The sequence below is a fragment of the Sarcophilus harrisii genome, chromosome 1 (assembly GCF_902635505.1).
Source record: "Sarcophilus harrisii chromosome 1, mSarHar1.11, whole genome shotgun sequence".
In the NCBI taxonomy this organism is placed as follows: domain Eukaryota; kingdom Metazoa; phylum Chordata; class Mammalia; order Dasyuromorphia; family Dasyuridae; genus Sarcophilus; species Sarcophilus harrisii.
The window spans coordinates 569,616,126-569,634,121 of NC_045426.1; the positions used below are offsets into that span (position 1 = coordinate 569,616,126).

The following is a 17,996-nucleotide window of genomic DNA, read 5'->3' on the forward strand; positions in this document are numbered from 1 at the left end:
CCTGTTTCTATCTTCCTAGCACAGAACTCCAATGAGAAACTTTTTTTAAAGAAAAACTTCGATCCTATTCACAGTTATTAAATGTATACTACTTGCAGTATTCTATACTTGATGCCTGGGATGCAAATATGATATCATACATGCATGGTCTCTGTCTATAAGGAGTATATAATTTAGTAGAAGGGAAAGATTAGACAAATTATAATATGCTACACATACAGGAAAGGTTCAAACAACTTGCCTTGGAGATGTAAGGAAGGGAAAAGTTTTTGCTGGGGGGAATTTGGGGAGGTTTCTTGGACGAGATTGTTCCTGAACTTGCCCTTGAAGGAAGAGATATCAACAGGTAAAGATGTGAAAGAAGACCATTCTGGTCATGGAAAGTTTCACCAAAGCCACAGAAATAAGAAAAGATAAGTCCTCTAATCTAATTTGGTTAGAATGTATCAATGTGAAGGGAAGTGAGATATGAACAGAGCATAAAATGTAGGCCAGCCTCCAGAATGAATGTCAGACTAACTACCTTTTTTTTTTTTTTTAACTTCTATTTTTTACAGTTCCCTGAAAAATTTCTAATAACGGTCACAGTCTCCTACATTAGGCAAGTAGATCAGAATTTACTGTCCATAGGGAAATATTTCCCAAAATATGCATTTGTTTTAATTAGTTCTTGATTAATTTTGCTTACTGAATCTGAACTGGTTTATGACACTAAATAAGATATGCCAGGCCATTACAACAGGGAAAAAAATCCCATTTGAATGATTCTTTCTTTTTTTTTTTTTTAAAGGCCAGCCTCAGACTCTTTCTGGAAAGGAGTCCTTACTGTAAATAGACTACTTAAAACTGGAACAAAATAGGAAATTAATAATCTTAGGTATTTGATGTTAGCTGAGTTACCCATAAAGTAAATTTATCCATCATGACACCAAAAAAAGATAATTTTCCATATTTGAAGTTGAGTGGGTCATAATGAAGGTAGAAAAAGATTTATTCTCCCCCACACCCTGCTTTGGGTTCAGTGAAACTCTCTTCTATTAAGAAATACATTTTTCTTTTAAATGCATGAACCTACTTTATGAATAATTTCATGATGAACAATATAAGAGAAGCTCCCAAAAAAGTGCAAATAATTACTCACCCAAACTAATTACATGTGTTAAAATATGCACTATTCAAAATTATAATTATGTCAAATATGGTAAAGGTTCCAGTCCAGTGAAATTATGCTGGGTAAATTAGAATAAGTTTACTCTGAAGGAATCATTATTAGAACTAATTGAGACCTAGTTATATTTTCCTTGGTGTTAGAGAATTCAAAACAGGACTTTACTTACAGCAAATATAAGTGGAATCCCCTTTAAAAGACAACTGTTAGGGACCTATAAAGAGCAACAGGAGTAACAACTACCTAAAAGGCTAACCATTGTAGTAGAGAGCTGAGTTATAGTGAAGAATATATAGTGTAATGAATTATATTTGTTTCTTGCCTCTGCCACTAAGTGCCATTTAAACTTGGGTAAATCCTTTAACCTTTCTTGACCTCAGCTTCCTCATATGTAAAATAAGGTGCACCACCTATATCACAGAAGCAGTGTGATGAATAATATATAGAAAGTACTTTGTGAATCATAAAGTATCTTTCTTATAAATGGCAGCTAATATATACTTTTTTATGTCTTTGGGGAAATATATTGAGATTTATGTAGTTAAGAGCCATATTTTAGGGGTAGCCAGGCAGCAGAATGGATAGAATACTGTATCTGGAGTTAGGAAGACCTGAATTCAAATCTAGCCTCAAACATTTCTTAGCTACATGACTATAGGCAAGTTATTTAATCTCTGCCTCCATTTCCTCAACTCTAAAATGGGAATAATAATAGCACCTATCACCCAAAGTCATTGTGAGGATCAAATGTAATAATAGTTATAAAGCATAGTGCCTGGCACATAATAGGTACTATGTTATTATTAGCTATTATTAGAGGCCTAATAATATTATTACTTGCTGCTATTATTATTAGTGGTCTAACAATATGATGTAACTCAGTTACCAACTTTAAATTTTAAATATTTATACAAGAGCTCTTTGATAAATCATAACTTTGGGACAGCATTTGGAAAAGTAGCTATTGTGAAGAGGATGAAAATTTAAATCAATAAATATTTATTAGGTACCTACTATATGCAAGTTCCTAGAAATAAAAAAAAAAAAAAGAACAACCTCTACACGCTACTAGAGATGGGATAGAGAGAAAGAAGGAAGATGTGTATTGTGATATCTAACCATACTTCTGTCGATTTTATAAGTAAGCACATTCAAAGTATATAGAGAACTCAAAGCTTGTGAATTGTTAGAATGAATTGAATGATCTTCTGTACCAAATGCCTACTAGTAAATTGCATTTTTCAGATGTCCAAAAACAGTGTCTTGTTTAATAGATGAGTTGATAGATCTTCCCTTAGCTACTTATTTGGATCAGTTTATCTTTGGATCTTTTCACCCAGAATTGAAAAGCAGCCATTTCTAGGTAATCCTTCGGAATCACTGCATAACCACACAAGGCTAATAGTATAGAACAAGGGAAAAGGAAAGATGGAGAGCATATCCAGTCTTACTTAATTTTTACAAAAGAGGGTATCTAGAATGCCTTTTCTGACTCTAAAATTCTAGTATTCCTAAGCTAAAATCCGAGTAGTTTGTAAATAATTACAAAATTTGGCTGAAATAGTTAAAGTGATTTAAAAATAACAATTGATCTTTTTAGTTTTCAGAAAAAGAAAGTTCTTTTAGAATAGGAGTTTTATACCTTTTTTGCGGGGGGGGGAGTTATGGACCCCTCTGGCTATCTAATAAAGCCTATATCTGAATAATGTTTTTAAACACATAGGATAAAATATATGCCAATTACATTGAAGTGAAAATGAATTTTTTTTCCATAGAAGTTCATGGCCACCCTGAAATATTTAGTGATCTACATATCCCAGGATAAGAACTCCTGTTTTAGCACCAACACTGTTCTTCTCTGGTTTTCTTGGAATCAAATGAGACAGAAGAATTGAATATCCAGGCTACTATTTATGAAGTACAATTACATCCTGATATGTGCATTGCTGACTGCTTTGACTGTGACTGTTAATTCACTCAAAACAAATAATGCAAACATTAATGACATTTCATATCTTTGCAATGTAATGTTTTGGAAGCCCATCTTACCATCAAGTCTGTATATTCAGCTAATTTTGTGTCATCAAAGGTCTTGTTTGCTTTCTCTAGCAAGTCCTTTAGAAAATTCTGTTAAGAAAAAAGAGACAAGGTAAAGCAGGCCAGTAACAAATATATTACATGTCTATATTTCAGAAAATTGAAGCTGCTGTAGGATGGAAGTAGAAGGACAGGTGAAGAAGTAGAGGAAGATGGAGGCATTTCATAGTTTGAAACCAACTCATTAAAGTTTTTTTTTTTTAAATTTCAGTATAGACTTTCCTACTTGAATGAAGTTCAAGACTTGCTTTATCTATAGCATGAGCATTATTATGGAATAATGGAAAGAATATTGGTTTTGAGCTTAGAGGATTTATATTCAAATTCCAATTTGGTTCTTCCTGTGTGACTTTGGAAAAATCACTCTCTCTCTCATGGCTTCAATTTCCTTATCTATAAAATGGAAAAATACCCTCTTAGATCCCTTCTATTCTATCTATCTATCTAACTATAATATGTATCTATAGGTTATATCTATAATATATATATATAATTCTATGAAATCTAGAACAAGTATTCTTGCACTTTTCCTATTTTCTCTAAATAATTATTTGAATGAAATTAGTATTTTATTTTGAAGTCTGAGGAGAGAAATCTTTTGAACTTGTCTAATAATTGTAGTGCTACATGGTGAGAGCTCTATAAATATTTGTGTTTCTCTTCTGAATGAGACACAAAGATAACTCAGTGTCAGAGCTGAGTACCCTTTTTTCCCTGAGGGAACAATTTTTAATATTTATAGGGAACAGCAGATATAAACAAATATCCCCAGAATTGCCTGTTTAGCTAATCCTACAAAGGCCCTCACCTTGAACATCAGCTTGTACTCACCATGTCACTTACTACCAGCATAATTGCAAATTTCACAAGAGGTAAAGTCAGGTTAGAATGACACAAGCCCCCCCTTGGCAATAGGATAGAGCAGAATGTTCAACAGAATTCATTACACATGAGGCAGCTTTTTGCCTGAAGGATATATGAATCACAATCAAATAGATATTAATGTGGGAAAGATGAAAGAACATGATTATTAAATTGGCAGTTGGAGCGAGGGAGTATCTATTTTTTTGAAAGTGGGATATAGAAGCTTTATAGCCATAGTCATGACAAGGCAAATGTTTAAAAGATATAATAAGCTTCCATTCCTCTTAATGATGAAAAAAATCTATCTTATCTTTATTTTCTTAAAAATTAATGAATCAAATACAAGTTTAAGTGAACTGAGCATTTATTGCACATGCAAATAATTGTTCCAGTTGTCATATGCATTTATGAAATTATTTATTGTCTTCGTTAATATGTACACAATTAATTGCCTTCATAAACGCACTATTGTTGGTTATCTTGATTTTATTCTATCAGGGCCGAAAGCCACTTCACCTAGTTTCAGAAGTTCATTCTTATTTTAAAATTAGACTTCAGAAACTGACTAAGGCATGAAAAACTCAAAGGTGTCTGCTGGAAATAAATGTGTATTTTACTCATTGGAGCTTTGGTGCAAGATTAATTGGGTTAAGGAGACTCATCAGAGTTAATATAGTTGTCCCAAGAATAGCTTAGGAGAAAACGTGGGACTCTGAAATATCTTATAAAAGATAGATAAAGATAAAACCCTGGCAATTGAGGAACTTAAAATGAACTTTCTAAATCTCTCTCTCTCTCTCTCTCTCTCTCTCTCTCTCTCTCTCTCTCTCTCTCTCTCTCTCTCTCTCTCTCTCTCTCTCTCTCTCTCTCTCTCTCTCTCTCTCTTTCCTCTCCCTCTTTCCCTCCCTCCTTCCTTTTTTCCTTTCTTCCCTCTTTCTCTCCCTCCCTTCCTCCACCCTTCTTTCCTTCCCTTTCTTCTTTCCTCCTTTCTCTCTCTCTCTTTATCTCTCTCTGATATGAATTTCATAGATTCTTTGATATCAAAGAGCTCTCAATATTCATGCAGTCTAACTCATACCACTCAAAAAGAAACTTAACATATTCACTAAGTAGTCACTTAGTCTTTGCTTATAGACTATCACTTTAGAAAAATTCATCATCTCCTTCTGCAGCCTATTCAGTTTTTGTATAGCTCATAACTCAGGAAGAACTGAATTTGAACCTCTTTTCTAATATTTACTTGCTATGTGACCCTCTCTGAACCCCAGTTTCCTTATCTATGAAAAGAGCTTAACTAGATTATCTATAAGTTCCCTTCCTTTTGAAAATCTATAATACTATAAGCCCTTGTTAACTACAGTCCAGGGGTCCTAAAATTTTTTAAATAGGGGCCAGTTCACTGTTCCTCAGACTGTTGGAGGGCAGGACTATAGTAAAAACAAAAACTTTGTTTTGTGGCCTTTTAAATAAAGAAACTTCATAGCCCTGGGTGAGGGGGATAATCATTCTCAGCTGCTGCATCTGGCCCGCGGGCCGTAGTTTGAGGACCCCTGGACTATACTGACCTCTGTGTTGGATGCTAAGAATACAAAAGCCAAAACAAAAATAGTCCTAACCTCCAATGAGAACAGAGAGATGGAGAATATGTACACAATTAATTTCATGTAAAGTATACCCTAAAATATATGTCTTGGGGAAATGGTGGTGGGAAGAAAGACCCTAATTACAAGGACATCAGAAAAAGTTTCTTGAAGAAGGTGGCATAAGTTAAGCTTTGAAGGAAGCTAGTGATTCTAAGAGGAAGAGGTGAGGAAGAACTGTGTCCTGGGCATGAGATGTCTGTACAAAGACAGAGAGGTGAAAGGAGAATCCTATTTCTAAAGTTCCTTTCAACTTAAAACCTACAAATCTATATGGGGCAGAAAGCCTAAAATCTATTTATCTTGAATCATTTCACATGAATAATTACTACATTTCTTCGTAAGAAAAGTTCACTATATTATCACAACTTTTCAGATACAAAGAAATCCCTTTTTGATTCTGATTCCTTTTTTTAAAAATTTGAGTTTATTCCATTCAGAATAACTGTCGACAGCATAAAATATTTGGGAATCTATCTATCAAAGGAAAGTCAGGAATTATATGAGCTAAATTACAAAAACTTTCCACACAAATAAAGTCAGACTTAAACAATTGGAAAAATATCAAGTGCTCCTGGATAGGTCGAGCGAATATATTAAAGATGACAATACTCCCTAAACTAATCTATTTATTTAGTGCTATACCAATCAGACTCCCAAGAAAATATTTTAATGATCTAGAAAAAATAACAACAAAATTCATATGGAATAATAAAAGGTCAAGAATCTCAAAAGAATTAATGAAAAAAAAATCAAATGAAAGGTGGCCTAGCTGTACCTGATCTAAAACTATACTATAAAGCAGCAGTCACCAAAACCATTTGGTATTGGCTAAGAAATAGATTAGTTGATCAGTGGAACAGGTTAGGTTCACAAGACAGAATAGTCAACTATAGCAATTTAGTGTTTGACAAACCCAAAGATCCTCACTTTTGGGATAAGAACTCATTATATGACAAAAACTGTTGGGATAACTGGAAATTAGTATGGCAGAAATTAGGCATGGACCCACACTTAACACCGTATACCAAGATAAGATCAAAATGGGTCCGTGATTTAGACATAAAGAACGAGATTATAAACAAATTGGAGGAACATAGGATAGTTTATCTCTCAGACTTGTGGAAGAGGAAGAAATTTGTGACTAAAGACGAACTAGAGACCATTATTGATCACAAAATAGAAAATTTTGATTACATCAAATTAAAAAGCTTCTGTACAAACAAAACTAATGTAAACAAGATTAGAAGGGAAGCAACAAACTGGGAAAACATCTTCACAGTTAAAGGTTCTGATAAAGGCCTCATTTCCAAAATATATAGAGAGTTGACTCTAATTTATAAGAAACCAAGCCATTCTCCAACTGATAAATGGTCAAAGGATATGAACAGACAATTTTCAGATGATGAAATTGAAATCATTACCACTCATATGAAAGAGTGTTCCAAATCATTATTAATCAGAGAAATGCAAATTAAGACAACTCTGAGATACCACTACACACCTGTCAGATTGGCTAAGATGACAGGAAAAAATAATGATGAGTGTTGGAGGGGATGCAGGAAAACTGGGACACTGATACATTGTTGGTGGAGCTGTGAACAAATCTAACCATTCTGGAGAGCAATCTGGAATTATGCCCAAAAAGTTATCAAACTGTGCATACCCTTTGATCCAGCAGTGTTTCTACTGGGCTTATACCCCAAGGAGATACTAAAGAAGGGAAAGGGACCAGTATGTGCCAAAATGTTTATGGCAGCCCTGTTTGTAGTGGCTAGAAGCTGGAAACTGAGTGGATGGCCATCAATCAGAGAATGGTTGGGTAAATTGTGGTATATGAATGTTATGGAATATTATTATTCTGTAAGAAATGACCAGCAAGATGAATACAGAGAAGCTTGGAGAGAATTACATGAACTGATGCTAAGTGAAATGAGCAGAACCAAGAGATCATTATATACGTCAACAACGATACTGTATGAAGATGTAATCTGATGGACGTGTATTTCTTTGACAAAGAGACCTAATTCAGTTTCAATTGATCAATGATGGACAGAAGCAGCTACACCCAAAGAAAAAAACACTGGGAAATGAATGTAAACTGTTTGCATTTTTGTTTTTCTTCCTGGGTTATTTCTACCTTCTGAATCCAATTCTCCCTGTGCAACAAGAAAACTGTTTGGATCTGCACACATACGTTGTATCTAGGATATACTAGGACATATTCAACATATATAGGACTGCTTGCCATCTAGGGGAGAGGGTGGAGGGTGGGAGGGAAAAATCGGAACAGAAGTGAGTGCAAGGGATAATGTAAAAAAAATTACCCTGGCATGGATTCTGTCAATAAAAAGTTACTATAATAAAAAAAAATTGATTTTAATGTTATTTTTTCTCCCACCTCTCTCTACAAACCCCTTTGAAAAGAAAAGAAATACAAAATCCTTGTAACAAATATAGTCAAGTCAAGTCCCTCATTGGCAACTTTCAGAAATATCCTTGTTCTGCATCTTGAATTCATGATCTCTGTTTCAGGAGGTGGGTCAAATAGTTCATCATCAATCCTCTAGAATCATGGTTTGTCATTATGTTAAGTTCTTATGATTTTAAAATTCCTAAACCACAGTGAACATAGAAAAAAACAACATTGGATGATCACACATTTTCCATTCATAATAGAAATGGGCCATCATTAGTGATTCTTTTTTTTTTTAACAACATAGGTAACATTTTATTTGAAAACTAAGTCAGTATGTGATCCTAGTTATCCTTAGGTATAGATTCAATTGAGTTGTTTTTCAGTCTTGTCCTACCCCATTTAGGGTTTTCTTGGCAAAAATTGTCATTAATGATTCTGGAAATTTTTTTTAGTTGTTCATAGTCTGAAGATAAAGAAAACATGGTCGTCTAGACTAAAGACTCTTGATATCCATATAACTAGAAGAATAATCCTTTCAATTATTAATAAATATTTGCATTTTGTATAACTATGATTTATGTTAATAAATTTATTCAAGGGTACAAATTTCCTAAAGTTTGATACAAATTTTAGAGATTTCTTTTCTGAGGGAGGGAAAAGTATTTCCAGAAAAAATGTTAAGTGTGTAATAATATAAGTTCTAGAATAAGTTCTACAGCATAAAATATTAATAAATGTGACCTAGTATTTAGATTTAGATGTATTGCTAGTACTTGTGCAAAACATTCAATTCTTATATTTCTTTAAGTTAGTATAAGAAGCAACACCTTAAAAGAAGTTTTTATCATCCCAGTAAAGGGAAAGGGAGATTTTAGCAAAATATTTTCATTTCTCTTTTCTTTTTTTCCTTTTTGTTTTATTTCCATTTTCTAGCACTTATTGCAGATGTGAAAATAAAGGTTAAAATAAGGGTGCATCAAGGTGCAAGAGGAAGAAATGACACAGGGGATGCTGGGAGAGTCAGGCTGGTAGTTCTAGAACTCTACTCTCCTTAGGAATAGGTTAAAGAGAAAAATTATCTATCATCCATCCATCCATCTATCTATCTACCAACTATCTATCTATCTATTTAATCATCCCTCTCTCCCCCCTCTCTGTGTAAAACTTTTCTAAATTCAAAAAGAAATAAAAGGGTAAAGAGATTAAGAAGGAGGAGAGAATAAGAGGAATTTTCAGAAGGAATCCTGCTCACATCATCAGATCTGGGTTAAAGAGAGAACAACATATGTATATATATTTAGAAGGGAATAAAAATATTCTAATTTAAAAAGAAATAAGAGGGAGAAGGACTAGACTAAGGGGAGGTATAGAAAGGTATTTAGATTTACAGGAATGGGATAAAGAGGGGACAATATATCTATTTTGAAGGCTATAAAAGTCTTCTAAATTCAGATAGAAACAAGAGAGGAAGGGGAAAGACTAGAGTGGGGGGATAAAGGAGAGATCCTTGTTGGGGGGATAGATTAAGTAATAGGAGGGCAAGGTAGCAGGTAGAGTAAAGCAAAGGATTCAGGAGGGATATAAAATAAAAGATATAAACATAATAAAGATCAGGAGTAGAGTTTATTACATAAATAAAACAGGGGTAGTAATCATTGATCTCAAAAATAAAGCTAAAATAGATTTAATCAAAAGAGAAAAATTAGAGAAACTAGATTAGATATCAACCATATGGATCAATATTATTGTAGACTATTTAAAGTAACCAGACAATATAAGGTTGGCATATTGTTATGGTGTAAGAAATGATGATTTGGTGGATTTAAAAAATATGGAAAAACTTGAATTTATGAAAAAATTTATCCATCTTCAGAGAAACAATGAACAAATAAGTATAGTATGGTCTTACATCAATATATTTATATAAATGTATATGTGTATAATTATAGTTATCTATGTATATTTATATGTATATATGTATATAAGAATGTGTATTATATATACATATACATGTATATATAAATGTATCTTGCTTAATTATAGCCTTCTTGACTGGGAGTGAGGGAAGGGGGAAAAGAATAAAGAGAACTAAAGAAAACCTACAAAGAAGCAAAGATTGACAGCTTTGAACACAATGTATAGTATTTATTAAATAAGCTTCTTGAAATGGAAATTTATTGTTTCATACTTTGAATCCTCTCTTATGTTCTACTATGCACATGGAAGTGGTTATTTTTTCTATATTGTATTTAAGTTTTAAATAAATATTAACAAATAAGGGTTCTTCACCATTTTTGTGTCCTTGGCCTCTTTGTCAGAATGCTGAAGCCTTTGAACACCTTCTCAGAGTAATGTTTTTAAATGCATAAGGTAAAGTGCATAGGATTACAAAGGGAACCAATTATAAAATTTTTAAAAATAAATTCCCAGACCTCAAGTTAGGAATCCTAAAATACACTGTTGGTTGGCCAACAGCAGTTCTTATAAGGATTAACCCCGCTCCCCCCCCACCCCAATTAAGTCCTTAGCTTTTCAGAATTATGTTAGAAAGGAAAACTTGTTTACATTTTCATTCACTCACCTTCAGTTCCTCAGTTTCTATGAAGCCACTATGATCAGTGTCATACTTTCTCCAAGTCTGAAAACAATGATATACAACCATTTGAGTAAAATAATTATAATCATAATGCTTGACATTTATATCATGCTTTACGATTTACAAAGTGGCTTCATTCATGTGCCATTTCCATTGTTCCTTAGAATAATCAACCATTGGGTCATTAAAATTAAGAACTGAAAGAAAACTTAGAGGTCCAACTCCTCTAATTTACAGAGATTCAGAGAGGTTAAGTGGCATCCCCAAGGTCACACAATTAGAAAATATAGTAAATAGCAGAAATTGCTTGTACTTAGCACCCTGCCATATAATAGGTGCTAAAATGTTTGCTGATTCTTGATCTTGGCAGTTTCTCCTAAAACAGCTTTTCTAGCCTCGCAGTTACCTGCATGAATTCCTCACATGACTTCAGCTGCTGACATCTAAAGAGAAGCAGGAAGTTCTCTTCCGTTGGTAATACGTGAGCTAACTGTAAAAGATTAAAAAAAAAAGTTATGGTTGTTTTGAGCAACTTAAGAGTAAGATTCTTGTTTGAGTTGCTAGGATGACTTGCACTTATATGGCACTGCAAGATGTGTAAAAGCATGTTTTCATTGCAACTTATGAAGTAGATGATGCAAACATTATTCCTATTTTATAGATGAGGAAATTTTCTTGGGATACATATAGATAAAATAGTTCAGAGTCAGTATCACAACCAAGGTCCTCTTTTTAAATTAAATATTATTTCCAATAGACCTGGCACGTTTCTTTCCACAATTAGTCTTCCTAGCTCGAAATAACACAAGATAAAAAATTTATTAATAGCTATTTCTTTTTTGGTGTCTTACTCTAGGAATTATTGATATTGTTTGGAATATTTGCCCATGTGACTAGAAATTTATTCCCAATCTTTTTTTTAATGGTTTAAAAGTAGTCTTTGCACAAATTGTTTTTCTCCCTAGCCATACATACTATATGTTTTCTCCTCATTCTTTTAAATTATGATAGGAGGAGGAGTGGGAAAAGAGAGACAGAAAGAGACAAAGCTAAATAGAAAACTGGAATAGATAAGCTTTCTACCTTGATATATTTTGCTAATAATTGTAGGCTAAACAAAAGAATAGATACCATCAGAGATATTCTATATCTTTTATGCCAGAACGATTATGTTGCTAACATCATCCTTTTTTCCCCTATTTCTCCCAACATAATCTAAGCCATGCACTTTTTTTTTCTGACAAGTCAAGAGACAGAATAAGACAATGAAATAATTTTCTTTCTCATGGAAAGATGTGAGCCCAAATCACACACCTAAAGTTGATGAATATGTTCTTCAAGAAGAAAATTAAAAGTCATTGAATATAACAAGTAAAAATGGCACCACAGGGCAAAAAGACATCAATTATATTTTAATAGACCAGAAATGACCATTTACTTAATTTCATAGTCATTTCCAAATCACTCACATGTATACCATTAAACTATTGACTTGCTAGGACAAAGTAAAAAATGTCACATTGGAAAAATGGATTAAAATTAAAGAGGAAGGTATGAGTGAAGTAACTTCAACTTAACCTATTTAAGCAAGTTGTTAAAAACAAAAATAGTAAATGGATAAAAGAACAGAATTGGAACATACTTGGTTTCTTTGTGATGACATGGCAATATTGGTTCATAATAAAGACTCTTCTAAAGTCATAGATACAGCAATAGCAGATTATAAGCAGTATCACCTTGTGAAACAGTAAAATCAATAGAGGGAAAAACAAGTTTACAGAAAAGATGTTGAGAAATTTGATCTCTGATCAATTAAACTAGATTATCCTGAAAAAGCTGAAACTAGAAGGAGGCAATGAGTGTATCCAAAATGGGAAAATATATAAGATTTCTTTAATTAACTCTTTTCTTCATTCTCCATGATAGTGGTGGGCTCTAGCATCACAATCCCTAACATGTTGCCTGAGGAAGGAGAATTGGTCCTAAAGATAATAAAAATGGTAAAAGTAGCTAAAAGCAATCAATAAGATGTAGTGAGTAGAGCTAGGTCAAGCTGGAAGGAGTAGTGACCTAATTTTGAAGGCACTGAAATATTAATTCTCAAGTTATTTGGAAGAAGAACAAATACTAAATTTATGGGGAAAATAATAGAGTTTATGAGGGGGGAAGGAGACCAAGAAAATATCAACAACTATTCATCCATATAACCATTTTATTTAGGATAATCAACACACACACATTGGAAATATTCTTGATGAGATATGGAAAGGAAAGAGGCAGGCTTTTTCAGATAGTAGTCTACAATTTAAAACAACTTATAGTTATATAGCTGAATGAAAGGTGTAGGGAACACAGAATCTCACTGTGCTTATGATTTGTTAGTTTTGAAAAGAAATTTGCTTTGATAGAGTAAAATGCTGCCTTAAATACTCTCCAGCAAGATGTCTCATGAAGATATAAAACTCATAAAGAAACATTTTTAAAACTATCCTGATTATTAATATTAAATGAGTACCAAAACAGAGAGATGTATGCTTGCCACAATTATGAAAAATATGTCACTCAGTTAAGCATTTAAATGCAATATGTACCAGAAGGGGTACAAAGAAAGGCAAAAAACATGGTTTTTACCTCAAGAAATTAACATTCAGATGGGGAAAACAAAATGTGAACAACTATGTACATAAAGATATATACAGAGTAGCAGATAGTAAACAGCTCTGAAGAAAAGGACTTATATATATCAGAATCCAAATAGGAGTGATTCCTAATAAAGTAAATTATTCTTCAGACCTATTTAAAGAGCATCAGCAACAATTCAGCATCTACTAGAAACTTTCCTCGTATTTGGAGTCTGTGTGAAACATGAAATTTCATAAAGCCTCTTAAATAAGATGAACAATTACTCAAAGGAGTTTATCACATATACACACATTCATTCACACACATACATACATACATGTACATATACACCACGAACATGCACAAACACATGTATATATATACATGCATGTATGTGAGAAATACTCATGTATATGCATGCATGCATATATGACAACATAGAGCAATTGTTCATCTGTGCAAATACATGCACAATTATATATATAATTATGTATATATACTTAAGAAGCCAAGTGAATGAAAAATGAATATTATTTTTATTCATCATCAGATCAATAGATAACCCATAGTTCTGGTTCATTATATATCTTGGCCAGACAATGTAGACAGAAAATTAGTTGGTCCAGAAATGAACAGAAGAAAAGTAGGTTGGATTGTCTTTGGGAATTTGTGCAGTGCTTTTAATAATCCTGAGCTTCTTGAAACAAAGGCTTATCTTTTTGACATCATAATTCTGGTAACATTGTATAAATGCTAGTCTTTTAGTAGTTTTACCCAAAATGTCTAATTAACAAGACTTTCCCCTGTCTCCAGTACCTCCTTGACCATATTAAAGGTGACACAATTTTATCACCCCAGTGTTTGAAAAATTAAGGTTGAATGTCATCCAAAGAGCGATGGAGAGATGCATAGTGGGTATGAGTAGGTTATAATGTATTATGAATGAATAGTGATATAGGTAAAGCAGTATAATAAAATATTTTATTAGAGACCCATATAATGTAAAGGCAGGTTGATGATGTAATGAAAATGAGGGATAATTAATAGACATTCCATTCCATTTATATCAATACTATTTGAGGAGATCTTGAGAAAAGTATCTAGAATCGTGAATGGAACTCTCTATGAAGGATTTGGATGAGTACAGATAAAAAAGTTGTGCAGGTTGGGAAAGCATCGATACATTGTGATTTTTATTGTGGAAAGAAGTATCTGCATGGATGAAATTACCATCTTACTGAAGCATGGGAAAATGTGAACATGATACACTGAATATATTCTTGGCCCAGTTTCTCATTGTTATAGTAAGAGTTCATTAAATTAGGAAAAAGAAAATCTCACTCTGAAAAACAAAATGGGTTGGGGGTGGAGAGACAGAGAGGGGAGGAGAAAAAATATGCTGATATAATAAAAACACAGAGATGAGTTAAGTTACTAGAAAGAGTTGTAAAAGTCTGTTCAGACTAGCATTCCTGCTCAAAAGTCTTTCATAACTCCCTGTTAACTCTTCATTAAAGTTCTAAGTCCTTTGCTTGTCATAAGCCATATACAAACTAATGTTAGCCTAACTTGTCAGATTTTAGTCTCCTCTTCACATACTCTGTATCAGTTCACCTGAAATGAACAATTCTCCTCCCTGTAATCTGCAAACTTGTTCTTTTATGATTTTGCTTCATTTGTTTCTTTGGTCTGAAATGTTCTGTTATCTTTTACCATTGAATCCCTATCCTTTAAAGTCTGACCCAAATCCCCCTCCTAAAGGAAGGATTATCATGAAATAAGCAATATTTCCTCTCAGATTTCTTATAATACTTTGTTTTATAATTCTCAAGTGCACATTAGATAGCAAGTACAAATTAAATCCTTGATGACTAAATGACAAGTATTGGATATTATGAATTATCTGCATTTTTTCTTTGATTAAACTCTTAAATTCCTTGAGATCCAATGGCAGTTAGATTGAATTCAACAAGTATATACTAAGCACCTACTATTTGCATGATTCTTTTGGGCACCATAATAATATGAAGGAAAAATGAAAAATGACTCTTGCTCTTAAGGAGTTTACTTTCTACTTGGGGTGATAGAACATAAATACATATAAATATGTATATTTATGTCCAGAGTAGTCTGGAGAAAGGAAATTGACTAAGTACTAAGGGGGTCAGGAAGGCTTCCTGGAGAACATAACACTTGAATTAATTCTTGAATGAAGCTAAGAACTCTAAGAGGTGGAGCTGATGAAAATAGGCATTCCAATTAAGGAAGAAAGATTCTAAGGGCAACAGATGGAATGCTGTATATGAAGAACAACTAATAAGAGTAAATTTGTCTAGAATAGAGCAAATTAGGGGAATAATATAAAATAAATCAGGAAGATAGGCTGGAGCCACATTATGAAGGTTAAATGAAGGTTGAGGTATTTGCATTTTGCTATAGAGTTAAAAAGGGAGGACTACAACAAGACCTTTATTTTAGGAAAGATAATTATATAATTATAAAATAAATATAATTATGGCAACTGTGTAGACTGGGATCCTATTTAGAACACTGTTCTAATAGCCTGAAAGAGAGGGAATGAGGATGTGAAGTAATGTGATTGCCAAATGACAAATCTAGTATTGATCTTGAAGGAAAAATGAGGACTTCCTTTCCAAAGGGAAGATGGGAGAAACAGCAAAGTCAGGTAAGAGAGTGCAAGTACTTATCTAAGTACCTAAGAATTCAAGACTGTTTTGTTTTTTGGCATGCTTTTCATATCAATTAGGATGTAATTATGTGCCAAATTGACAAAAACAACTAAAAGGAATGAAATTTGATACTGGAATATAAGATAAATGGAGATATTCATTCACTTCTAGTGGAATTGCAGACTTATAGAATCTTTTAGGAGATTAAGATGGCAGTAGGAAGTAAAAGTTATCAAAAAATAGTTATACTCTTTGGCTAACAGTTTCTTTGTTGGAAATTTACCCTGGAAACAAAGAACAGCCATAAAAAAGCTACCATGTTCAAATATTTTCACAGCTGCTTTAAATATAATGACAAAAGATTGTGATAACCTAACTATCCAATAAAGAAATGGGTAAATACAGCATGATGCATAAATATAATGGAGTACTATAATACAGTGAAGAATGATAAGTGTGAGGAATACAAAGAAATATGGAATGGCCTTTATAAAAAGATGTGAAGCAAAAAAAAAACTCACTAAGGAATGAAGTCTTCACTTATTATAATTATATATATGGAAATGAATAAGAATGAATTGACAAAGAATTCTGATGAGATTTTAATGAGTGACTTAAATTATAATGCTACTTTGTTACTATAAAATAAATTAAATGTATCTATGAACAAAGTTAAGTTCAACATTGAAGATCAGTGTTAAATTTTAATATAAATGTAATTATTTTAAAAATTAAACCTGAGTCCATTAAACTGACACAATCATTTTCCTAAAACGTAGGTCTGACCAAGTGACATCTTTTCCCTTTTGTCTGTATTATCACTTTAATAAATAATGGAATGGACAAAAATAAAGATATCACTAAATCTTAAATACAGAAAAAGTAAGATATATTCCAAAAAAGCAAGTGGAATTTTGTGTGCACACATGTGTATGTGAGATATGTATGTTTTTTTATGATAGTGTTGGGTTGATTAGGAGAATGAATGAATAATAGGAACCTTGATGAGAAGGATGTGGGTCAATGAATGTTTGAGAGTTCTTTTAAGACAGGGAGATGTTACATATTTTGAAGTCCACACAAAACAACTATAGAAGTCATTTTCTAATTAAGAATTATGCAGTTGATTATTTTAATATTTGCATAGTCATAAATTTATTATATTCTTGTTGAATTACTCAAATATCAACTTGGAAAAATTTAGTTTAAACTTGTCTCCGATATTTTCAGAAGTAATTCCAAAAATGTGCCTGCTAGACATAATATTCAAATTATGGAATTCTGGGAATGATGTTGAGGAGTTTGCCATTCATATTTTACAAACAACTTCTGACTCTTATGTGAGGTAAGCCCAGAATTGGAAGTTCTTTAAATAAAAGACGATTTCACATTTATTTGGCATTATGTAATTTTTAAAGTACAAGTACATATATATGTGTATGTATATATATATATATATATATATATATATATATATATGAACTTTCCTGTTATTATAGAATAATTTTACATGTATATGAATTTCTCTCTAATGACTGGGGGAGATAGGAAAAAATTTACATGATAATGTTATTGTATATTTGAAAGGAAGAATAAATTGTGCATAGTAGATTTACAGTTTCACGTATAATCATCTTTTTTATTGTATTATGTTATAGAAATACTTAGTTTTTCCCCATAAATTAAAAATAATATAAAACACTTTTATGCCCGTAGCATCCTTATTTCATTGATACACATCTCAATCTAGTGACTATTAATTACTATGAGTTAATAGTGATAAGTTAATGCAGAAACACATTTTTTGATAATTACAGACTTATAGATCCAGAACTTGACTCAAGTATCTTTCATATTAATTTTCTCCAACTATACTGCAAAGAAATTTGGATGTATTGAA

The 17,996-nt window shown here is 32.4% G+C and overlaps 1 protein-coding gene across 1 annotated transcript in view; it reads right to left on the minus strand.

The window, feature by feature from the left end:
* The window catches only part of CALB1 (calbindin 1), a 39,132-nt gene that overhangs the window by 4,754 nt on the left and 16,382 nt on the right, over positions 1 to 17,996 (minus strand). The window contains exons 4-6 of the mRNA XM_003770310.3: positions 11,191 to 11,274; positions 10,770 to 10,826; positions 3,218 to 3,295 (exon numbers count right to left, since the gene is read on the minus strand). Of these exons, the coding sequence (XP_003770358.1) occupies positions 3,218 to 3,295; positions 10,770 to 10,826; positions 11,191 to 11,274 (219 nt within the window). The remainder of the gene's footprint in view (positions 1 to 3,217; positions 3,296 to 10,769; positions 10,827 to 11,190; positions 11,275 to 17,996) is intronic.